Source organism: Crassostrea angulata, chromosome 6 (genome assembly GCF_025612915.1).
Source record: "Crassostrea angulata isolate pt1a10 chromosome 6, ASM2561291v2, whole genome shotgun sequence".
Classification (NCBI taxonomy): Eukaryota; Metazoa; Mollusca; class Bivalvia; order Ostreida; family Ostreidae; genus Magallana; species Magallana angulata.
In genome coordinates this window covers 23,739,499-23,765,521 of record NC_069116.1, presented here as the reverse complement: position 1 = coordinate 23,765,521, position 26,023 = coordinate 23,739,499, and the positions used below count along the sequence as shown (strand labels likewise).

Sequence of the window (26,023 nt, the reverse complement as noted above, 5' to 3'; positions counted from 1 at the left end):
ATAATATACAGCTATAACAATGTACTTGAGACACGCGGTACTATGGACGTATACAATTCAAAATTATGTAAAACGAGGGGAGGGGTCGTTAATCTACACAACACCTGTTACATCAAACAGATACATTTGACTACTTCCAAACAAACGAAGATTTGTTCAATATCACAGATGTCAATTCCCCGTATATACAAATTAAAATTACAAAAGTTATACCAATTGCGATTTAACCTTTATTTTGGAAAATGTTGCACCTGTGTAATGATGTTGATGTTGATATGTACAGAGAGGAACTGACTGAATTACTTAAATTGGCATGGCCAATGGTAAGTATACGATATGATATAAACTATTTCTTTAAATTGAAATGAAGTACAACATAAAACCAATTATTGCATTATTTCTCGTAATCTTTTTGCATATTATGTATCAATGAGTGTACAATTATTTTTTCTAGAGTTTGCAATATTTAACTGTCATGCTTCCAAACCTTGTCAGTCAGGGTTTCTGTGGGCACATAGGAAAAGAAGAAGGAGATGGCGTTGCACTATCCATTAATGTACGTTTTTTTTTTAAATAGAAATGCATTAAAATAGTATCTATAGTCTGTACTAGGTTACCGTTTCCGTCATTTTGTTCTACGGATTTTAACAACAACATACAAACTTTATGAAGAAGAACAATTAAAATCGATGCAAGGGAAAAGCTCCAGAGTTTCTTAATTGATACTTCATCTATTTATATGCAGATAATTTAATATGAACAGAAACGGATTTCTTTACATCTTATCTAACTTCAGAAGTTCGCGTGACAACTCGCACAGTTTTTCAACGTTATCATCCCGGTATTTTCATATATGCTGCATTGCAAAATCTCATTAGGTCACTAAAGGGACCTATCGCAGTTGGTATATTATGTTAAAATAAGAGAAATGTTAATTCTGAAAGTTATTACTATAACACCCCTGTTGTCTAATTAGCGGGGCCAAATAGGAAAAGTTGCATTAATGTTTCAAAATTTTTCTTCTTCATTCCCACACTTCTTGAAAAAAAAAAATAAATGCATGATTATGATGTACATAAAGCTCTCTTCCAAAATTGAGCAAGTCATGGTCTCTCGGTCTGGAGTTCAGGTCCTAGGGTGGGACCAATATGGACATAAAGTGAACATTGATTAAATTTATTTAAAATCTCTATTCTTCGACATTCATTTGATAAAAAATCTTAGTTATGATGTTCATAAAACCTTCCACCTCAATTATAAAATTCATGGTCTCTGGGTCAGGGGCTCAGACCATGGGTGTGGCCTATATGGCATTATAATGAAACTGTATTCAATCTTAAAATCTCTATCTCTACTCGTCCATATATATATATATATATAGAGAGAGAGAGAGAGAGAGAGAGAGAGAGAGAGAGAGAGAACCAATATGGTTATATAGTGAAAACGTATTTGAAATAAGAAAATTTTCTTCTCGACATCCACAGCAGGAAAAGATAACTGGATGCTTGGTTATAATATTCACGAAACCTTCTACCTATATTGTGAAACTCATTTCCCCTGGGTCAGGGGTTCAAGGCCTTTAGGCAAGGCTAGTGGGCCCGCTTAGTGAAAATGTATTGAATTTTTAAATATTTTTTCTATAAAAAAAACCTGAATATGAGCCATTAAAGGTCAGCAGTCTCTTGTTACCAAGAAGGTTTACATTTGTTTGGTATTTGGAGTTACAAGATTCTTCCAACTCTTCTCCCCCCCCCCACCCCCGATTATAATGAATAAACACTTTTCAAACGTCCAATTTGAATTATAGTTTATTCTCTGAAATGAAGTTAAAATTATCAAAATTAAACCCTCTGATAAGTCAATCTAATGGCTATGAAACTCAGGTGGCCGTCAAGGCCTGTAGGCCTCTTGTAATTTTAAGCTCTGTATTAAAACCTGACCAGCTAAAGAAGCCATTTTCCATGGGTATCCTTAAAAATCTTTCATATTAATGAAAAAAACATCGTTGAAAACCTGAGGTACATGTATTCATAGCAAAAATCAAATAATTAAGCAAAAATATCAAGGGTGTCTTGGGACAGAATATGATCAAATGATAAGTAAATAGTACTATTATGGCTTTTGTTTTACGTACATCACAATATATCTGTTGCCATTGTAATCAATAGATAAATCGAAACAGTCACCACCGCCGTATCATTTATTTCAAAAGATCTTATTATATGGCGCAATGCAATCTATCTCGGAAAACTATTGAGACAGCATTCATTTTATAATTTGTTTAAGTTTTAAGTATATATTTAGAAATAAAATGACACATTTATCATTTCTAAACCCAAGAAAACGTCTCAAATCAAAAGAAACAACTAAACAATTGATTTGGTTGCAAGTGTGCCAAATTTCCGACAAATTTATGTTTTTCTGCATTGGATTTCTTTTCCCTTCGTTGATAGATTTGCGAAATTTTTACCTTCAATTTACAATTTAGGACTCAATTCTCTAAAAATCTGAAAATTATAATTTCGAACATAAAGTTAATATCAAGAATATTGGTATTATTCAGGTAAAATAAAGTTTCTGATTGGCATTATGGTGCTAGCGTGATTGTGGTTTTACCCAGCATGATACTTTCCCGTCAGTGACAACACATTAAAATGTTGTAGTTGGGGGAAAGCTAGTTGTTTGGCAGTGACAGTGTGTATTAATGTAGACCAAAGCTACAACTTAAATGGACAAGTTTCAATATTTATCTCAACAAGTGGATGTAGAGTGGACAACTATTAACTTTAAGATTTTTTTTTAAATATGCAATTTAAGTCTGCAGTTCTAAATGTCTACAAAAAGCGTTGTTCTGTACACGTCCTTGTATGCGTAATTTGAATACAGAACACTATTTGAAACATGATATTTATTGTTTTTTTTTATCTTTTCACAATAGGTTTGGTTAGTTTTTGGCAGAAACAAGTCCGTTTAAGTTATATTCACATTTTTGTCCTCAAATGTATAAGATGGCCGCACTTCCCTCTGAAAGGGCAAACATGTCCTTGATGTGATTATTTGTCTGAAAATATATATTTTGGAAAGCATTTAAGAAGGGATTGGCTACACTAAAAGGTCTTAGCAATCATACTTATCAAATTTCGAAATATTTCCCCACAAATACCAGAAGAATGCCTTATACGAGGTCTTATAGTTCCAGGAATGAATCTAGTCGTTTTGAAATCGAAGAAAAAACCGAATCAATGTGACTAAAATAATTTCTTCTAGTTCTGAGATTATTCATAATAAATGTTCCTTATTTTGAAAACTGTTACAATAGCTGGTTAAGGGTGAAAAGAATTAGATGATTTAAGAAATATTTTTTATGATGAACAGAATGTAGAGGTAATAAAGTAATTCTAAACAAAATTAGAGGGAATGGAGAAGCACTGGTGACTTTTTGAATTAGATTTATCATTAAAATAAAACACGATTTTCCATTATATTAGACCACATTGTTTTAAAGTTTTAAAGTAAAATAAGACGAGAGGTCACCATAACTCCACCCTCACAGATGTTTTATCTATTTTTGCAGATCGTGGTTGCTCTTGGCAATGCTGTGCTTTTAGGACTGTCTTCGGCGGCTGATACTTTATTCTCACAGGTTAATTAGTATTTTTATTTATGAACAAGTACATATCATACAATATGAAGACTAACGGATGAATTTTAGTTATATGAGTATTCATGGTGACAATATCGAAAACGGTGTAGAAATTATGGTAACGGAAGTTTCTGTTTCGAAGTCAACTTTGCCTTTGGCAACATTTGCTTTAAATTTCAGATTCAGGGAAGTGGAAACAGGGAAGAATTAGGTGTTGTCCTACAAAGAGGTACCGGTACATCTTTACAAATTTCTTTTTAAATAAGAACTCCTGATTATTTCAGATTCTTAAAGAGACAGTGCAGCTGAAAAACGTTTTACTGCAGATTTACCTATCGTATCGTTAGGAAATAAGAAATAATGTTATTGTGACAGTTAACGTACTAAAAAAAATCCATTTTGATTACCCGATCAATGTAATTATGAACTTCTGGAAACTGAAGGGTCGAACAAACCACATTAATCTTATATCGTTAATAAGAACCATGTTGATTTTGATTGACACTATTTGACACTTGCTGAAATGTTCACAAGACTACGGTCATCATGGAATACGAGGTAAAAGGGACTCCCTATGCGGAACACATCATCACTTTCTCGATAGATTATTAATAGTTTACCAATTTCAGTTTATTTTAATGTAAACAAAGACAAATATGTCAAATAACCCTTCAAGAGGCCCCATGGCCTCACTTAAAAAATGAATTTAGTTTGTAGCAACTACTGTGTTAAAATTTAAAAAAGGAAACGCCAAGATAAGAATGCTGGTTATTTTTAAAAACTTTGAAAAATTATTACCTAAAAAAGTAGAAAAGAAATATTTTTATCAACAATCCTGTCCAGAAAAATCTTTATAGGATTTAAATTGTATGTATCTTTATATATATATAGGTGTATACCAATACATTGTACCAACTTGCTGTGTGTGAGAGTCTGTAAGAAAGGGGTGTTTTGTCTGTCTGTCTATATACTATAAAAATTTGAAAAAAAAAATCTTTATAGGAAATACGCATGCGTAATAGTATAAAAGGTGGAACCCACGTAACGTTGCGATGTATATATTTATAAACCCTAAATAATTAATAAATTTAATTAAATAATTAAATTAATTATTTGGAGAAATTTTAAATTTTTCAAAAGTTTTTTTTACATTTATGAGTAGTACGAAAATACAAACCCGATCGGAATTTTTTTTCAAGTCAGTTTTTTAACAAAATACACAGTGCTGTCTCTGTATAGACTGGTATACATACTTATGTTTGCATGTATTCGCATTTAAAGTGAAAAACAGTAATTACATAAAACGTCGAAAAAGTAAACAAAAAAACATTAATTTTCAAATACAATGAAACTACAATGAAACCTATATGAAATTTTTTTTACCACATATTGTTGGTGTCTTTATACTCTCAAGCTTTTGTCCGTGAGACCGAAAACTTAGTTAATTATACCCGAATGATCTTCACACGGGGCTGATTGTCATGAAAATTTGACAATGTTCCTAGTTATTGTCGTTTCTAGAACAAGTACTTGATACTTTCAATTTGCTAGCTAAGTATATATATTAGATCCGACACTAAAGGATGCCTCTGAAAGTACTTATGAAGTTATACTATATAATATAGTAAAGAGTTTGTGCTTTTATTAGTATTTCAAATTGTTCCCTGATTTGACTTGGTATGTATTTTGGTAAATCTGTATTAAGGGTCTTAAATAAAGAACTAAGTACATGTTTTAGAGTGGATCTGAATACCTGATTTTTACGTTATTATAGAAAAGGCATATAATAGAATTTAATCATCGGCATAATCATCAAATACGGTAATGAAGTAAAATAAAACATTCATTTTTCAAAGGATATTGTGTTAATGTTTCCGATAGAATGAAAGAAAATTGAGAAAATCCTTTGAATTCGCGTCACTTTTGATAGTTGCTTATATTTGCCTGGTTGTAAATAAACGCATATAAAGTACATGTATCGTATCATAGAAGGTTAACTGAAAATAAAATAATTCATAACTCATATGAGAACTAGAACCTAAGTGTTTACTGTGTATGGCCTAAAATCAAGAAGTAGAACGGAAATTGATACGCGTTTTGTAAAAACAGAAACCAATACCGGCCCCGCAGGTCAATTCTTTTCTAATATGCAAGTGATTCGTTAATGTATCTAGTTATACAATGTACATAGAAATAAAAGGTTTGTTGTTCTTATTTATGACACTTTTTCATTCAATAAAATTCTCAAATTATGAACACACTATTTTATGAATTAAAATCTTATCTGCTTTTGATACATTTTTTTGTGATTTTGTTTTACTTGATTTAAAAACAAACTGTTTTAGGTACATTGATTATGCTTCTATGCTGTTTTCCATGTTGTGCAATACTTTTGAATGCTGGTTTTATTTGTCGATTAGTTGGACAAGATGAAGAAGTTGCAAGGTAAGACAAATCATTCAAAATAATTACCTTTCAGTGTCATTTTTTCTGATATTTTACATAAATGTCTTATATGAATTTAATTTTTCCTCTAGGGTTGCAGGAGAATATGTGACTATATTGATGGCAGGTTTACCAGTAAGACACTCTTTTATACCTATAATTGATATATTCAGTTAACTTACCTTAATTCCATTGATAAGAATGTTCACTTAACGACACTTGGGAGTGAAACGTTTTTAGTGTTTTAAAATATGTACATCAAACTATACTTATTAAAGAAACTTCCTGATTGGAGGATAATGTTATTAAATCCTTTCTTGAATGAACTTTCCTGAATAAAAACCCCTAGTTCTCCTTTCAAATTTAATAAACACATATAGATAAATGAACAATAGAACACAAGATTAATATACTAAAAACAATAGTATGAATAACTTACCACATTGGTGAAAAGAATCCACACACAACACGTTGAAATATATACGCCAACTTACGTACATAAATACACATGCTTACACTGTACTTAGACACCAAAACACAGAAAACCGACAACATGAAATCAACCGCTCTTCTCTCAAACTAAAATCCGCCCATATGCCCCTACATGTATATTTACTTCCCAACTTCAACTACAATCTTTATTTACTAAACAGTATAATGTATATCTCTACTAACCCTTTGTTCTACTAGTTATATACTGACCAAAAGTAAACACTCGGATAAAAACGAAAAATAGATTTAACATGAACAAAATACCTTGATCTGACAAAAAAAACAACAACAAAAAAACAAAACCAAAAATAAACCCACAAAAAACCGGACATACATTAACATTACAAGGATATTATTTAAGTTTATAAAACATAAAGGTAATCATAAACATATTGTTCAGCAGAACTGTTTTTTATACGTGTATATGATAATGGGGAAAAAAATTCAAATCCTGAAGATATGTAAAAATATCGAAAATATTTGAAAATAAGAATATGATAATAAAACTTAATTTTTAAAGAATAATGGATGTCTGCATCTTACACCTATCATTATTATAAGATATGTTCAATTTTGTGAAATCATGTGATTTGATTAAGGTGGATTTCTACACCAAATAAGTGTAAGATTTTTGTTGCATACATTTGTTACTAAATCTAGGCACAGTATTCAACAATCGTAGAATCTATTTTCTAGATAATTTCTAAAATATCAGTCTGGTTCCAGATTACTCCTAATTTATCAAATTTTTAAACATTTGTGTTTTAAAATTCTTATGAAAGTGATATGTTATCAAATTTAGAAATGAAAAACAAAATAATCATGAATGATGTTTGTATGATTTTTATTGGAATCCACATAAATATGAAACTAAAATATAACGGCAGTCCTAAAATGCAAACTGATGGACAAAATTCCACAAAAATCTGAAAATACAAACAATGTTCGTTGGTTGCTGGGATGAGAAAAGAAATAGTATGAAATTAAAAATTAAAGAAAATACTGAATTAATTCAAAAATCTTGGTTAAAAGATCCTGTTTTAGAGTTGTCTTTCTTTTTTTACATGGTCTCAAATATCTTGGGGACCAATTTTATAAATAATAAAAATCACGAACAAAAAATAAATAAATAAATTGGAACTGGTCTATGCTAAATTTGTAGATATAAGAATAGTAGTGTTTATGCTAATGTTTGAAGCTGAAAGAAGTATATTTTTGTTTAATGCATGATATATATTGAACTTTTAAAAACAAAATGTTAGTAGTTAATTGCTTTTTATACCGCAGTAATTTTGAACAACAACAATACGCATATTGATACATACATAAGATGTTCATAATGATACACTTGTATTTATGGAAATGAAAAACAGGCTCCTTTTCAGAATTCTGTCTTTCCCTCATTTGGCTTGCAAATCCGGACTTCAACTGCTATTGCTATTTAGTTATATATATGTTAATCAAAATACGTTAGTTTAATGTCAAAGTCTCAATGCAAGTCTTTTACTGCAAATGTTTTACATTTGGGAAGTACTGTCGTTTTATGTTCATCGCACATATAATTATAATTTAAGTGAAAATATTATAAAAGTATCTGGTACTTATATCGATGATCCGTCACATATGTATGGTCGTCGGTTGCAGATGACATACAAAATTGCCAATAGCAGCAGAGCAGGGAAACAGTATGTTATTATTCAATTATTATTGTTATTATTTTTAGTATATATTGAACAGCTATTTTGTACCATGACATTATGTTATCAATACGGTGTTATAAAGTGCCCTTTCCCCCTAGCCATCTTTCCCCCCGGCAAAATGGCTATATAGCGGTTTTTTCCCTCGAAAAATGGCTATATAGCAGTTTCCCCCATGGAAAGCTGACTATGTAGTGGGTTTTCCCCCTTCTTTTACAGCCAGATTACCCTTACGGAAAACTTACTACACAGTGGATTTTCTCCTTTTTTTACATTTTGGTCATGTTTATGGCGGACCATTCGTGGCAATAATTTGCAATAACTGATATGATATTAATTTTTCATAATAAAGGGTAATTATGGCATTTATTAATACTGTACATAAAATAAAATACATGGTTTTTTCACCCCTAATATGAACAAAGGCACGCGCCTTCATAACATTCATTTGTCATCCTCATTTATTTCACCTTTTGATACACTTTTTGGAACACCTTTTATACGGATTTCGGAATACCTCGAATCTTTTTCATTTAATCGATACTTATCTACAGTTTTGATTTCGACGTTAGGAACACGTGAGAACACATTTGATTGAAAATACACCGGTTTGGAACTTTAACTTTCCCATGTATTACCATCTATGTACGAACTTCTCCCAGGAAAGTAACTGACCAATCTTGACTTTACTCTGTAGAGGAAAGGAATAAGAAGTGGAAATGTATTACTCCCTTCGTCCAAAAGGCTATCAATGCTAAATTAATACCGTGAGAATTGACGATCTTAAATACAATTATATATTTCTTCTTCTAAATATCAAACGAGAGACAGGGTGCAATGATATGATGAGAAACTGAAATGTTTAACTTTCAATTGATTAATGGGATTCTAAATTATTCGTAAGGGGTATTATAATTGATAATGTATTCAAAGCATGTGTAAAGTTAGTATTTACAATTTTGTTTTAAAGTTTGGCATCTTCATATTGATTTCATATACATTTTTACGAAACGCGAAATTTTATGATGTAAACATTTTTCAAAACAATGAAATGGCTTCACAACCAGAACAAAGTCGGTTTCTTTGCTGCTTACTTTGGAAAATGTGAAATGGATCCTACTAACCTTATGGTGTCAATACAGTATTTCACTGAAGGTTCACGTCAAAACATGACTGCGGCAAAATAAATCCCGAATTTTCCTTTGAGTTTGGGCGTTTCCGCTCGAGACAGGAGCTATTTTTTTTATGAGATGAAAAACAATGTGTAAGAAGTCTAACTATCCCAGTTTTGTAATAATGCGAGGTCATTTGAATTTTTGATGCATGTTGTTTCCGGAGAGGGGTGAAAAGGCCCGGGCTTGATTTTCAAGCACATGTGTAACTTCGAGGTAAACAAAGTCTCACGCCTTGCTGGATGCACGTGTGTATTTTGCTAGAAAAGTGTAAATGAAGCGTTGTTTAAAAAGATGTCAAAAGGATTTTTTCCAGAAGTTCGTTTTGAATTTTTAATCTGTATGTAAAGTTGTGCAATTTTGGTAAGAATATATAGTAAAATTTAATACTGTAGTGCAACCTGCAGTATTTATTATCATTCCCTAATTGCTAACTTTCCCGCGTTTTAGTTTGCAACGTAATTTATGAATAAACAATTTTGAAAACTATGCCATATAAAACAAGATATACGATTCACTTGCCTAAAAATCTTATCATACTATTTGTTTCATGTTTTTGCAACATTTATATATAAAAAAACCCAAAAAACGAACACATCTTTTGTGATGAGCTGACTTATTTTTTTTTAATATATGCTTGTTCTTCTAATCAATTAACAAGTAAAAAAAAGAAGTCGTATATCAAATTCGCTTAGGTTTGTTATCTATTTTTGTTTTTCGGTTGCTGCATGTACTTTTATAAAAAAATTATTGATTTCCTTATCTAGGTATTTATTATATCATTAGTCATCTTATGAATTGATTAGATGTTTTGAAGAATAATGAATTTACCTGCGTACCTTTTTAAAAAATTTTGTTCGTAACTTTAAAAAAAAAGCAGAATTAAAGGTAATTTTCAACCATTTTGATAAAAAGAAATATATGAGTGTGTATTTTTAAATGATGTTTTTACTTTTAAATGACCGTAAAAATATGTTGATGTGGTCATCTATAGTTTTTGGGATATGGGGCCCTGAAAATACACTATTCTTAATAATTGGATTTAAAACATCGGGCTCGGAAACAACAAAGGCCCCTACTCTGGGGCAAAATTTTTTAGGGTCATCTACTAGTGGTATACCACTATCACTCTAATGATATGGTCAACTGGTCATCTCTAGAATTTGAGATTCGGGTCCCCACTTATAGAACACTATTCAATCATTATAATGGGGTTTTAAACATCCGGCCCTGAAACATCGAGGGCCTTTACCCTGAGGGCTGAAATTTTCAGAGTCATCTACAAGTGGTAAACCACTGCCACTGTAAAACTGTGGTGATATGGTCATCTCTAGTTTATGAGATATTGGACCCTAAAGAATATGCAAAATAATCATTATAATGGGATTTTAAACATCGGGCTCTGAAACATCGGAAACAAAACTTCTCTAAAACAGAGGTTTAGCCCGAATAAAATTTGCACAAACAGACAGACAGACTGATAGATTAATAAAAAAAATTCTTAAAACTTTTTCACTTACAATTTCAGAACACATTCAGAATTAACCAAGTACTTTAATTTTTTCAATTAATTACCTCAGTTAAGTTCTCTGTGTAATTCCATTACACACATGTTCAATTTGCAGCATAAAAATAAAATCGGAAAAACGAAACTTAACATGTACAGATGAATGAAGATATATGCAACCTGGGAGTAAAGAAACATTGATTTTAATCCTTAACGGATTTCCATAAATATTTTTTTTTATAAAATCTGAACCAAAAAACGTGATGGAAAAACCCTACTATGGGGAAAAGCTACAATATAGTAGCTTCCCCCGTGGGAAAGGCTACTATATAGTAGGTTTTCCGGGGGAAAATGTAACTTGGGGGAAAATTGCTATACAACACTGGAACAAAATGGCGTTTCTCGAACGGATATCAGACATGTTGAGACGATGTAACTTTCCACCTTAAAACCAATGACGAAATATTTCCTTTACATAACGGGTGATGCATCACATTGAGAGTATTTTTGCATCTAATATAAATAATTCAGTGAAAACAATCTTTTTACGGGTACACACTGTGGTTTTTTTTTCAGGGATATGGACTGACACTTCTCCTGTCCAAATTTATCCAAGTACAGGTCAATATAAAAATGTTAATGACAAATTCTCTTACACAATAATCTAATCGTATATATATAGTGTTATCACAAAATGTGGCCGTTTCACAAGTAATACTATTTTACATTGCATCCTCCCAAGAAAAATGGAAAGGGATGCAAAAATACTGAATGTACATGTATTGGGGTCTTTTCTTTGTGGGGGATATTATTAGGTTTAATGTGTTTGTGTTTTTAAAAGACTGTATGAAATGAATATTATTGAACTATAGTTTCGGGTTTTTTTAAAAAATTTTAAAGTAATTAAAATTAGTTTCTTATATAAAGATCAATTTGACCTTATTGATAAAATGCAACCATAAATTCTTCTATCACTCAAGGTATTGGCTAAATTTTTTTTTATTTTGAATATATTTCAGTCAGTGTTGCTTCCAAGTCTTATCATAGGCATCATTATTAATATAGAAAACGTAGCTCTGCATGTACTATTTATCTACGCTTTGGAGCTCGGAATCGGGTAAGCATTTTTACTTTTACGCCTGTATTAAAATATGTAGGGTTTCCCATCCAATTACGTTCAAATACCTACTTAAGTGTTATAAATAGATTAAAGATTTAAGTAGTTACAATATTTCTATGTCCATTAAAAACTATGATATGATGCAATTCATGGTCACTGCTAATCTTTTGTTGACACTGTGGTTCTAAAACACTGGCTTAAAGTACAATTGTTTTGATCACCAAAAATATAGTCTGTGTTTCAAATAAACTATAATTCAAAATTTAGGTCATACACCTCAGAAGTTTATGAGCCTTTAAAAACATTTTTAACTAATAAAAAAAGTAGTTTTCAAAATAGTATCGGTCCAAGATTGTGAAAACTTTGGTGTTGTAATAGTTGCACAACTTTTATTCTTTCAAATGACGTTGTTTAAATTTATGCAAACTAAATATTTTACAGTTTGTATGATAGCAGCATATGGTTTGTTGGCTTTAAAGACATAAATGTTGCCCAAAACCAAAGGGCAAGAGCAACATTAGAATTTTTTCTGAAACAAGTTTTTATTATGTCATGACGTCATATATAGATTATTTTTTTTCTAGAGGAGCCGCTATCGCTGTTGTCTTAAGCCAGTGGACTTCAGTCATTATGCATGTATTGTTTATAGCATGCACGGGCTACAAGAAAGACACCTGGAAAGGTCAAGTATTAATTTTTAAGGTTATGTGTCGGAAAAGGACGGAATAGTTATTCTAGGGCATAAAAAAAGAAGAAATTTACTTGGTATTTATATTCAAAACTGTCATAGTGTTTACTGTAAATTTTATACAGTGATAAATGGTAAAGAATTCTAGGTCTAGTTTACTTTATATTCAACCACCTCCTTCTGCTGTTGGATTCAATATTTTTGTAATCATCTATTTTATTTCCATCAATTATTAGATTACACACTTTGCTGCCTTTATATGACCTTTTGTCTTATTTATGTAGCACCCATTGTACTCGTAGTAATCAGTTATAAGACCTTTTTTGTAAACAAAACTAATTACTCAACTCATAGGATTACGATTGTCGTCGCTGAAACGCAACAAAATTGTAACATGGTGTTTATCTTCACAATGGTGCAACTCGTTTACTATGGTGCACAGAAATATAATTATTGCAAGCTGCTATGGTAAAAACCCCATTTGGAGAATTCTGCTAATGATAACTAATCGTATTAATAGTTCTTTTGTTTTGATTTGATTTATTAAGGCTGGAACAAATTGTGTTTAAACGGATGGAGTACTTTTCTAAAACTAGCTGTTCCAGGAATATTCATGCTATGTCTGGAAATTTGGACCGCCGAATTGACCACATTTTTCACTGGTAAGTTTTAGATTCCCATAATCATTTTATATTATTGTTGGTTTAAAATAATTTAACCCCCCCCCCCAAAAAAAAAAAATTTCTTAAGATTTGGAAAACAAATATGATTTTAAATCGTTTTTAGACTATTAATGGAATGAAAATTTGTAAAATTTAAAACATCTTTTGATTCTAATTCAAAATACTCGTATATTCATCATGTACTTTACTAACTTTATTTAGTTTTAATGTATTATTTTTTAAGGAATATGTACTAAACTCCCTTTATTTAGTTTTAATGTATTATTTTCTTGTAGGACTAACAAGTAAAACAGAATTGGCTGCATATGCTAGCTTGTTTATTGTTGGATTGATGATTACAGGTGTATGTACACTAAAACATGCAACAAAAATCTTGGATTTATATCCATTCTTAATTTTGATTAGTGTTACGTATTTAAATCGACAATGGGCTGATTTATTTCACATTTTTTTTTTCATTAATTGTTTTTGTTCTTAATACAGGTCGTCTTTGGTATGTCTGTTGCAGTGAGCATGCGCGTGGGTATTCATTTGGGAGCTGGAAATTCAGATCAAGCCAATGTATCTTCTAGGGTTACAATAGGTTTTGGATGTAAGTACTAACACTTCCAAAGAAACACATGTGAACCGCATAAACTTTGTTTATCGGATACTTTATTGGCTTTTGGTAAAATAACGTTTATTATTTTGCAATTTTTTTTCAAATCGAAGTACAAGTTAAACCGCAAACAGCGAACACTTTGGCCTGTACGAAAAGAAATCATTTACTGTTATTTGTTATATTTTTAATAAACTGTATAATTCCTATACGATTGATTTCTTTTTTATAAGAATGCCTTTCAAAACACAATTAAACAGCTTTGTTTAACTTTTTTTTTGGGGTGGGGGTGGGGGTGGGTGGATGGTTTTTTTTTTTTATTTGTTTTTATTTTATTATAACAACAAAGATAGACAGCATCATGCATAATATTAAACATCATCCCTAACATCCTTTCAGTCTGAGAGTTATTATAATTATTAAGGTCTTCCGTTTTCCAACGGAAGACCTTATTGTTTTCGTTCGGTTTCTTTTTCCCTATTATTATTATTTTTCTTTTTTTTTCCAACCAATTTTGTGTACGCGATTTCTCTAAAACTGCTCGACCGATTTACATAAAAATTTCAGGTCTGATAGATAATGCTTTGAACCTTATTGGAAATTTTTTTTAATGATGACGTCACTTCCGGTTTTGAGTTATTAACAATTTAACGATTTTCAGAGGGTCGGCTTGTCCAGGGGTAAACTCCTAAACGATTTAAGATATTGAGTTCAAAATTTCAGGGATTGTAGACAAAAGGTTGTAGATCTGACATGTGGTATATATATTTTCCTGTGACCAAAAGCGCCGAAGCTCGCCCGAGCTCGAAAATTACAGTTAAAAAAGCGTCGTGATTTTTCGCGGTTTTCTTTCAATATCTCTTTCCTTGATTGTATTTTGTTATAACATGTAGGACAAAAAAACTTTATAAATTCAAGAGCTTTCATGTGACATCAAGAAAAAGGGGCTGGCCCTTCAAATAAGGGGCTAAGGGGGCTCTAAAGTCTTTTAATGATAACTTTTCACTGTGAAATATTTTGTGATCTGTTATAGAAGCAATTATGTTCATTCTAACGGTATCCACCTACACATGGAAATCCTTTACTCCTATGTTACGTAATTAGGGATTTTAAGGGGCCAGAAATCCAAACATTTGATGCTCAATATCTCAAAATGGAGGAAAATTTTGAAAAGCAATATTGAACAAAAGATGCTCAAAATATTGAGCTTAACAATCTGCAACCATAATTTCTTTGTTATGCGGTCCCTAAAAGGAGTTAAAGGGTCGGCCCCTAAAACGACCCTCTCAAGATATCTCGAGAACGGTACAAAATTTGTAAACACTTGATGAACAAAATGTGTTTGAATTGATAAGAGCTTTCATTTGAAATCACGAAAAAGAAGCTTGCCCTTCAAATAAGGGGCTGAGGGAGCTCTGAAGTCTTTTAATGATAAATTTTTACCGTGAAATATTTTGTGATACGTTATAGAAGCAATTATGTTTATTCTAACGTTATGAACCTACACATGGTAATCATTTACATCTATGTTACGTAATTAGGGGATTTAAGGGGCCAGAAGTCCAAAAATTTGATGCTCAATATCTCAAAATGGAGAAAAATTTTGAAAAGCAATATTGAACAAAAGATGCTCAAAATATTGAGCTTCACAATCTGCAACCATAATTTCTTTGTTATGCGGTCCCTAAAAGGAGTTAAAGGGTCGGCCCCTAAAACGACCCTCTCAAGATATCTCGAGAACGGTACAAAATTTGTAAACACTTGATGAACAAAATGTGTTTAAATTGATTAGAGCTTTCATTTGAAATCATGAAAAAGGGGCTGGCCCTTCAAATAAGGGGCTGAGGGGGCTCTACAGTCTTTTAATGATAACTTTTTACTGTGAAATATTTTGTGATCTGTTATAGAAGCAATTATGTTTATTCTAACGGTATCCACCTACACATGGAAATCCTTTACTCCTATGTTACGTAATTAGGGATTTTAAGGGGCCAGAAGTCCAACACTTTGATCTTCAATATCTCGAAATAGAGGAAAATTCTGGAAAGCAGTATTTAACAAAAGATTCTCAAAATAATGTGCTAAACCATGTACAACCATACATTGTATATTGATTGTTATCTGGACTCTAAAAGGAGTTTTAGGACCGGATATCAAAACGATTTTTCCCAGATATCTCAAAAACGGTAACCAATTTCTAAATACTTATTAGCGGTACACAAAAATACCTTTTAACTAAAATGAATGAAAAGGAGCTGATCCCTCAAATAAGGGACACCAAAGGGATGGATAGTCTTTCACCCATTACACTCATAGATTCCGCCTCCTTTTCCGGATAAGTTTCGTTGAAAAAGATCAAGAGTAAGGTCATTCCTTATTCTAAAAATCGGACGGAAGACCTCCTCGTTGCTCGCAACGAGATCGTGTCTAGTTATTATTATCATTGTTATTATTATTTATTTATTTATTTCAACTTTGAGTCAATAGGCTCATTAGCATTGCACACATAGAAATATAAGCAATATGAGAGGCACGCAAAATGCCAAGCCATTAGGCGCTATGGAGAGCAATATGCATCTATAACATTTTTAAACAATTTTTTGAACCATATAATATATATATATATATATATATATATATATATATATATATATATATCTATCTATCTATCTATCTATCTATCTATCTATCTATCTATCTATCTATCTATCTATCTATCTATCTATCTATTATATGATGTTGAATATATGGTATAAGAATTTAAATCAAACATTTATCTGCAATGCAATGAATTTCTAATATAGTTGCATGATAAAGCTTAAAGCTACCCAACTCTTTTGTATTGTTTGTACTTAAAACTGTTTGAACACAGATTGTGTTTTGACATATTAATAATTCTTAATATTTTTTCATCAATATGCATTGTAAACTGGGCGTATTTAACACAAAGTATAATAAAAACCTCCAATGAGATTATGTTTGGAAAGAGTGCATCTCTCATTTCTTGCAATGTTTTATATCTTTAAGACTCAACTCTCAAGGAATTAAATTCTGGTCTATATTATGTAATACATTGCCTGAATTTCTGAGGTATAGGTTTGAGTAAAAACTGCATACACAATTATGTATCAAATATGAAAAAGTAGAATACTTTTTAGATTTATCAATAAAAACAAACAATTTTTGACAATATACATATATCTTCTTAAATGGAAAAGGTTTATGAAATACAATGTTGTATTGTTGTTCTCATAATTCACAAAACGGGATCTTAAAATACAATTTGCGGTTCCAAGTAGTTTGAACCAACTCTTCATCATTCTAAATATTCCTGTAGACCTAAATGGGAAACACCCTAGTTTAATGTTAACTATACCATTATTACAATTTGATTTCAATCCTAATATACTTTATAAAACTTTGTCAATATCATTAGCCTGGTGTAATACCCACACTTCACAACCATTACATAATTGCTTTTTACATATGTTTCAAACAAAGGCATCACTGGTTCATAATTCAAATACAAATCTTTTGTTCTGGAAAGCATGGTTTAGAGACACTTTTATCCTTGTTCTGCTAACTTTTTTCAGTTTCTAAGAACTTGCAATTAAACTTGAATATAACACTAAAGTAAGTCAAGCTATCAACAAAATTTAGAAACTGTCTATTGTATGACCAATGTCCTTTTGTTTGTAATTTACCTCAATATCTGAAAATAACAATTTTTTTTGCTATATTAACGATAAGATGTCATTTAGCAGTGTATTTATATAAAATATTTAATACCTTAGTTTGAAACAACGGACTTACCTTGCAAAACTTCCATTCCTCAAATCCAGTATATACACACGCGACATAACTTACTGAGAACATACTGAAAATTAACATTGATCTTAGCTATAGAAAGTTAAAAAAAACAAAGTTGTCAAAAAGTTTTGTGCTAATGATATATGGACCATACTAATCTAAGTTTGCTATCTAAAAATAATATATTGTTTTTTTTTAGTTTGTTTTGCTGTGGTTATTGCTGGTCTTCTAATTTCTTTTAAAGATGTCATACCTCATTTTTTCTCAAACAATGAGTAAGTATTTCAATATTTTAATGCACAAATACTTCCTTAAAATTTCTGTGATGTTTATTATGAATATTGTATCAATTTGTCTAGCAAACCCGCTTCAAACTGTAAATAATGGGCCATTACAATCGATATTCGTTTGTCAAATTACACGATGTTCAGTTTACTGCAGTGTGCTATAGCTTGACCAAAATATCTCTTTTGTCTTTGACAAAACTGTGTCATCAACAACTTTGATTTTTTCCATAAATTTCTTTAAATTTTATCAAATTATCAGAATTATTTGTCTTAATTTTAACATGACAGGTAGAATGTCACCTATTCTTATTAACCGAACATGTTAAATGCAAAGAAGCAAATGTAATGAACGAATTGTATACTCATCGTTTAATACAAATTTTCCTTTTTAACCATGTCTAATACATTGTAGGGCGGTTGTATCCATGGCGACTTCCTTCACACCTCTGTTGGCAATATTCAAATTTTTCGAAATTTATCAGGTAAATTTTATATGCTTTTATCATATAAATAGTATAAAATTCTTAAAAATTGACCTATCTGATTTAAAAACGTCTTTATACACATTTATGCTGCACATTACTTATAAGTACATAGTAAGTTATGTATTTTGTCACTTTTTAAATTATTTAAGATAATGTGCACAGGAATACTGCGAGGGATTGGTTTCCAGACATTTGGGGCTGTCGTGAATTTTATTGGCAATTTTCTCATAGGGTTTCCAGTTGCCTTATCCTTGATGTTAGCATCACCCTTACGTGTAGCAGGTAATTGGTCCTATTCTGTGGTGTCCTAACCCTTATATTTCGGTGTTGTTTTCGTTTGTATTGTTACAAATGAATCATAAACCAATGTTGAATAAATAAAATAGTTAATAAAGATAATTAATGATCTATATTTTTTCTCAAATGTTTTGATTGAATAACACACAAACTAATGTTAAAACGTTTGACTTAATTTTGATCAGAAAGATGTACGTGGAATAAACAACAAAATTGTAAAATAAAGATTATTCAGGGACGGTTTCTTTATTTTGTCTGTATTAGACAACAGCAAACTGATCAAAGAAAATTGTATCACGTTATTAGTCGTATTCACTATTCAAACTGAATGCCTCTATTGAACTTTTTTTTCTTCGAAAACTATAATCGAACATATTACCTACATTTGTAATAAGATAAGATAAACTTTGCTTTAGACATCCGAAACTTAAAGTGTTTATGCACACTTGTCAGTATTTAATAAAAAGCTGCATATTGATAGGTGCTTGGTTTGGTACAATCGCTGGCGCTGTAGTACTCTGTGTTGCCTTTAGTATCAGAATCAACACTGTCGATTGGAAACAAGAGTCTATAAAGGTTATTCTGGATTCGACTTGTCATTAATAAAACTTTGCTAAATATAACCACCCAATAAATAAAACTAATGTTTTAAATCATTGTTCCTTCTGTGTGTGATTTCACAAATTATTTAACATTATAGGCTAGAAAAAGAGCTGGTATGAAAATAGAAGACAATACATGGATAGGTAATTATCATTTAATTTTGTATAAATTCTTTTTACTTTTGTTTGTAATCATGAGTTGCTCGCTGAGAAGTATTTAAATTTATCTTTTCTTTTGGCAGTCAATGACGAAACAAAAAATATGCAATTGGGTGAGGAAACTCAGGAGATTAAAGATTACAAATCATTTGATACCTCTGCCAAAAGCGGAAAAGTCTCCTCAAACACACCAACAAGTTCAGCGACAAACAACCTAGACGTCTATAGTAAAGTGGTCACACTAGTTATTGTTAGCTTGATATTTGCAGGTGGTTTATCTGTTCGATTGTATGTAAATATATGACGGTAAAAAATTAATAAACTATGAAAACACTTTCTTGATTGTAAGTGTTTATTTATGTTTAATGAAAGTTATTATGGTTGATGTTGATGGCCTTGTTATAAGTCCCTAGGGGTATGAATCACTCTATCATGGTGGTAACACGTGATTCATCAACTGCACCAATAGCACCTTCTCTGAGGGAGACCGAGTTGGGGTTTTCTTGCGTAAAAACTGCAAAATAAAACTCTTTATTTTCTTTTGAGAAAATCTACAATCTGTTTTTCTAGAGGCCATTTTAAAATGCAGGTAGGTTTACCATAGAAATAAATAAGAAATTGTCATTTTCCGCACTTTGAAGAAGCAGATTAAAAAAAAAAATACTACAGTAGCGATTTTCCTCGATTTGAGATTAGTAATATCACTTTCTTTTATGTAAAAAATGCTTAATTCTACCATTTAGTTTAAAAGAGGTTATATAAAAAAGCAAGCAAATGTATTCAAAATGATGTGTTTTAAATCAATACATTATATTTTACTGTTGGTTATTCTTACATTTAAATGAGAATTCAAAATCAATATAGAATGAATGCATCCGCGTTAAGCTCACCCGAAACTTTTCTGATCACCTGTTGTCCGTCGTCCACATGTCTGTGTTTAACGGTCAATAGTGTGAGAAGAACTGAAGGAAGGACATTTTGTCAGTCTTTCTGTCTGTTAACGTTTCACATTATTGATTTTTTTCTGCAGAACTCTGGACCAGATTTAACCAAACTAGTGGCAGATCATCCTAAGGGCGAAACCGTTATTAAAAGAGAGAAAATTGCAAAACTGTGAATGTACAACGCAGAGTGTGTCCAATAATATTCTCATCTATCACTGAACCAGATCTACCAGTATCTATACCAAGGCTTGCATTTACAGTCAATATTCTGTTAAAAGCTGAACACTGCACGTAAATAGGCACTGTCCGCCATATTTTTCTTTCATCACAACTATCCCTACAATCCCTATAATATGTAAACGGTGTGACCGTTGGACCGAGCGGAGATTTACCACAGTGCAGTTTGATTTTTGTAGAATAAAATTTATTTGAAACGCACACAGTAGGATCCGCCTGGTTTCCTACTCAAATCCTTAGCCAAAGTGTTACTAAACGTCGCGTGCTCAGTCTACATTGTGACGTCATATTTCAGACGTAAACCGTTCAAGTTTTGTCTTCGGAAATAGCCGAAGAGAGTAACGTTATTCCGAACTATTTTTTATTTCTTTTTCATTGTTTATCAATTTAATTCATATGAATGCCGCTGTAATAAAATTAAATACTTTATTCGGTATCTAAAAGATCAGTTCCTTGGCCTTAATGGTTTTTTTTCCATCTGATAATTTGATAAGACATACATAGAACATGTCGTGTTTCTTGATCGAAGCACTATTGAAAATTATCTGGTTTCCTTTTTAATTTCTTTTAATTCGAATAACCTTCTATTGAAACACTGGAACTTATTTAATCGAGTTTAGGGGCAACAAACATCGATAAGTACTGATCAATCAATGATCGAACTAACTTTTTAAAAACAAAATGGCTGCCAATATGGCGGCGCCCAGGGCTGGAAGAAAATTTTTTTTGGCCTTAGTACCCCTGATTCAACTTTCATTTTTCACTGATTTTCTTATATATACGTGTTACCATTAATCCTCGCTTCGCGAGGCGGGCTTCGCCCGCCTCTCGCTGCGCTCGGTATAAGTCGCAGACCTCCTGACAGTTTAAAGTAGTTAGTTGTAGAGGTCTCGCCTGTGTGGACGTACATCCCGTATCGTCATGTTACCCGGTGGCGATCAAATTATCGCACCTTTTTCCAGTCAGGGGAATACTAACATCAAGTAAACAGTGCATTTATTACAAACAGTATATAATAACATAATAACAGCATAAAATAAGAAATTAGTGCATAAAATCCAAAGACAAAGAAAGAAATACTATAGTAATACATGTCGGCCACAAGTTTAAGGTGTGCAATGTCAGCTGGAACTTATCCATCTAATATGCAAATGGATAGCTGAATTTTTCATTTAGGTGGGTCTCTACTAGAATGACGCCATCACTTCTGTATACAATGTATTGAAAATGTGTAATAATCACAACTAATTAATAACAGAATGTTTTTATAGACATATTTGTATTAGTTACAGACCAATGTGTAATTTGCCACTTAAAAGGTTTTAATCTTTAAGTATTATACGCTTGAAAATATTGTTTTTGAACATGCATGGTAATATATAATGCACTTATTTTACACTATCTAGCACTAAAATGTCATTTTTGTCAGACGATTTGAAATACAATTTTCATTTTTGGATAAATGCTTGTTTGAAATAGCAGCACCATTATTTTTCCCATCTGCAAGGTACGGGGCAAGGATCGATGTCAATGATATATCCATCGGATGCCACAACTATCATGACTTTGACAAGAGATTAGCCTTTGTAAACACTGTAAGACTTTTTTTAAAAAGCATATTTTGAATATTTTTCCGTGTACATATATATAACATCGAGAAAAGGATTGCGGTGTCTGAATTTCCAGATGCCAGTTTGACAGTTTTAGAAATACAGGATGATTTATCGATTCCATGTAAAGTTTTTAGTATGTTATTTGAGAGACCAATACGTAGGTTTGTTAATAAAATTCCTATACTCGTTTAATTGCGCAAAGTGAGAATTAAACATCATTTTTAAAACTGTCATGTAGAACTTTCTGTCAAACTATAATAATCTTCAACACTAAAAATAGTTTTCGAAATTTATTCTATTGTTTTCAGATCTCAGCAAAAGCTTCGGAAAGTTTGAAAGTTGTTCTATCAGCTCTGCAGATGACATTGCTTTAGTACCTACTATTGCTCTATGAGAACATTTTTGCAGATCAGAATCTTTTAATTCTTTGCCCACAAAATGACAAGAACAAGCTCGTGTTTTCTCATAAAAAATTATATGTTTTAAAAAAACTTGTGTATGGGCCTTGCGAGAATAACTTAATTGCATTCGGGTTTTTTTTTTCGACATACAGTGTAGTATCTGTATGACTTTGTGCCGAAATAACGGGTACTTACGTCTAATGCAGGTGTGGATTCTAATGCAGGTGTGGATATATATAATATATCATATATCTTATCTTTCATATATCTTATTATGTAGTATTCCCTTGTGGAAATGTAAAACGCATTTGCTACAAACACATATACAAACACAAGTTCAAAATACGGATTTTTTTGTCACTCTATCGAGGTGGCCGCAGGGCACATGATCCTTTCTTAAAATTAAAATCACATGATTTTTCCATCTCATTTGATTTGTACTTTTCCAACATCTGCTTTTGTCATGTTGTTGTGACGTCTTTTTCGTGCTTCAATACAAAAGAGTCAACAAAGGGAAGTAAGTTAATATGTTGAATTTTGTGGATAAGTGATAACTTCATATTTTCCTTTATCGAAGTGGGGTCCTTTGAGATGGTCATTATATCAATAATATCTAGCGTATGAATTTATAGCTACAAGACATCTATTTTTTGTCTATAAATAATATCCAGAGCAAGCATATTGAAGATTTTCTATTTTATGTAATATTCTAAAGCGTCTTTTTGGTAAACAACCTATATTCTGCAGAAAAAGATTTTAAATATCTTAGGTCAATGAACATTTTTTGTAACTAAATCTGTATAAAGCCTAACATATTTATAAAGCTGTATTTACCAACTTTTTGTTTACAAGAACCTATACCAGACTTTATCACATTCCCACTTTATAAAACTATCTGTATTACAAATAAAAAAAAAATATGTTACCTTTTGTTGAATTTGAATTTAGTTTAATTATTAAGTGACACTGTATCTAAGTCTTTACTGGATCAGCTCAGTAACCAGTGAATTCATTGAGTACATCAAACAAAAACATTAATTCACCCAAAATATACTTTGCATAATACTATGGATGTTATGTAAAAGTTTTTTTGTTTTTGTTTTTTTGTTTTTGTTTTACAAAAAACACATTTTAGTCAGTAGTTTGCCTTAATGACTACAATGAAATATATAACTTTGCTGCAATTATACATTACTTCACATTATAAGAGATGACGAGTCTATTACTAGTGCCCAACATCAATTCTCTGTGAAAACCAAATATAAGTGGCCCCGCACTATTTTGGAATTGAATTTTATCATTCTAACTTGAAAGAGTGTTCTATAGGAAGTCTCTTTGACAGCACGTACTCAATTTCAAGAGAAACGACATTAAATTCTTTTGCTCATGGCCATATAAAGTACTATCATATAAATAACTGATATACTCCCTAAATGTATGAATGTTTGATCATGACACTGCTTTAATTTTTAAGCAAGTAAACAATTAATTTGTACACATAAATTGATTTCGGTTAAATATAAAGATAACAATACCATCGGTTTGTGTTTCATAGATTTACCTAATAAAATAGATGAAAACAAGCCCACTAAATACTATCAATTTAAGTTTAAGCAGGTAAATGAAAGCTGAAATAAACATATGTTTTTAATTAGATAAGACATTGGTCTAATAAATACAGGCAAAATTGGCTTTGGTATATCTCCTGAGTTTCACATAGATTTATACGCTAGATATTATTGATACAGATGTATAATGACCATCTTAAAGGACCCCACTTCGATAAAGGAAATTAGGATGAAAAACATTTGAAATTTGACAGAACTTTTCTATGACCTTAACTTGAAAAGTTTCATGATCATTGTCCATCTAACAAACAAACTTCGGGCATATGTGCTGCATAATAGAACCAAGAGAAGAAGAAATTCAGAAAAGGATTAAAAAAATATATCAAAGATATTTTATAGCATTTGACTTAGAAATTGATCACAACATATCACCAGTGAAAAGCTCTTATTAGATCTAAATGGCTAACTACTTCCAAGTAAATCAACAAAATAAGTATAACTTATGTACGTTCACCTAAAGAAGGATGTAAATCCAGAAAGCGCTAGTGAATAGAAACTTTGGAACTGTTCATTAAGGTCTTCCGTTTCCAACGGAAGACCTTAGAGTGATTGTAATGTTTTTTTTATATGTAGTAGTATAGTGATTGTAGTGTTTCTTATTATTAAGGTCTTCCGTTTCCAACGGAAGACCTTATAGTGATTGTAAGGTTTTTTATTTCTTTGTTTCTTTCTTTCTTTTTTTTCCCCCTTTTTTGTCGGCAGAATTTCTCAGAGATGGCTTTATAGATTTTCGTGAAATTTTCAGGACTGATAGAGAATGGTAATATCTCGAGGCTTTATCTCATTTTTTGAAAATTTATTTCTGGTCGTCCGTTTCCTGTCCCGCGTCAAAAAACCTTGTTCCCTCGAGATCTTAGATTTGGCAAATACTTCAACATTGAAACTCTTTAGGATGATAGACCTGTGTATGTAGATGTGTTTAAACTATTTTGTTTTGTTTGTCGTAACTTCCGGTTGTCACCGGAAGCACTTCAAATATAATTATTGTTACGCATTAAATTCCTTTTCCATGAAATAAATATATAAGTATAAATCTATACATAGGTCAACTATGCAAATCAACAAAAAAATTCTACTTCCGTTGAGATATCTCATTCATCTCAGGTAGGTTTTTTAAAACACGTTTTGTACCCGTGAGATCTCAGAAACTATAAGGGATAAAGACACGAAACTTTAATGGATGATAGACATTTGTTTGAAAATATGTTTAATTGGTTTCATTTTATCTTCCGTCACTTCCGGTCCACACCGGAAGAGTTCAAACAAATCGAGCTTTTTATCAGTTTAACTGTTTTCCTTTAAAATTTTTAGTTAGATAAATGAACAATAATGCACAATAAGCAAGTATACAAGAAATGTTTAATATGTCCGTTTCCTGTCCCAAGACAAGAAACCTTATTTTTACGAGATCTCAAAAACGGTAACAACTTGAACAACCAAACTTTGTGGTATGATAGACCTATGTATGTACATTTGTTAACACTATTTTGTTTAATCCGGCGTGACTTCCGGTGG

The 26,023-nt window shown here is 31.3% G+C and overlaps 1 protein-coding gene across 2 annotated transcripts; it reads left to right on the top strand.

Moving 5' to 3' along the window:
- The first annotated feature begins 219 nt into the window (after nt 1-219).
- On the top strand, nt 220-19,989 carry LOC128188202 (multidrug and toxin extrusion protein 2-like). 2 transcript variants are annotated; one of them, XM_052859113.1, is made up of 18 exons: nt 220-323; nt 455-556; nt 3,575-3,643; nt 3,824-3,872; nt 5,989-6,088; nt 6,181-6,223; nt 11,533-11,577; nt 11,976-12,073; nt 12,661-12,758; nt 13,313-13,426; nt 13,723-13,790; nt 13,931-14,039; nt 18,055-18,130; nt 18,555-18,624; nt 18,777-18,909; nt 19,406-19,500; nt 19,625-19,670; nt 19,769-19,989. In XM_052859113.1, the coding sequence occupies exons 1-18, from the start codon at nt 243-245 to the stop codon at nt 19,987-19,989; spliced, it is 1,617 nt and encodes a 538-aa protein (XP_052715073.1). In that variant the 5' UTR covers nt 220-242. The 2 variants fall into 2 exon arrangements, with proteins under 2 accessions (XP_052715073.1, XP_052715075.1); XM_052859115.1 differs by lacking the exon at nt 19,406-19,500 and having other exon boundaries at nt 19,769-19,839.
- The last annotated feature ends 6,034 nt before the right edge of the window (nt 19,990-26,023 follow it).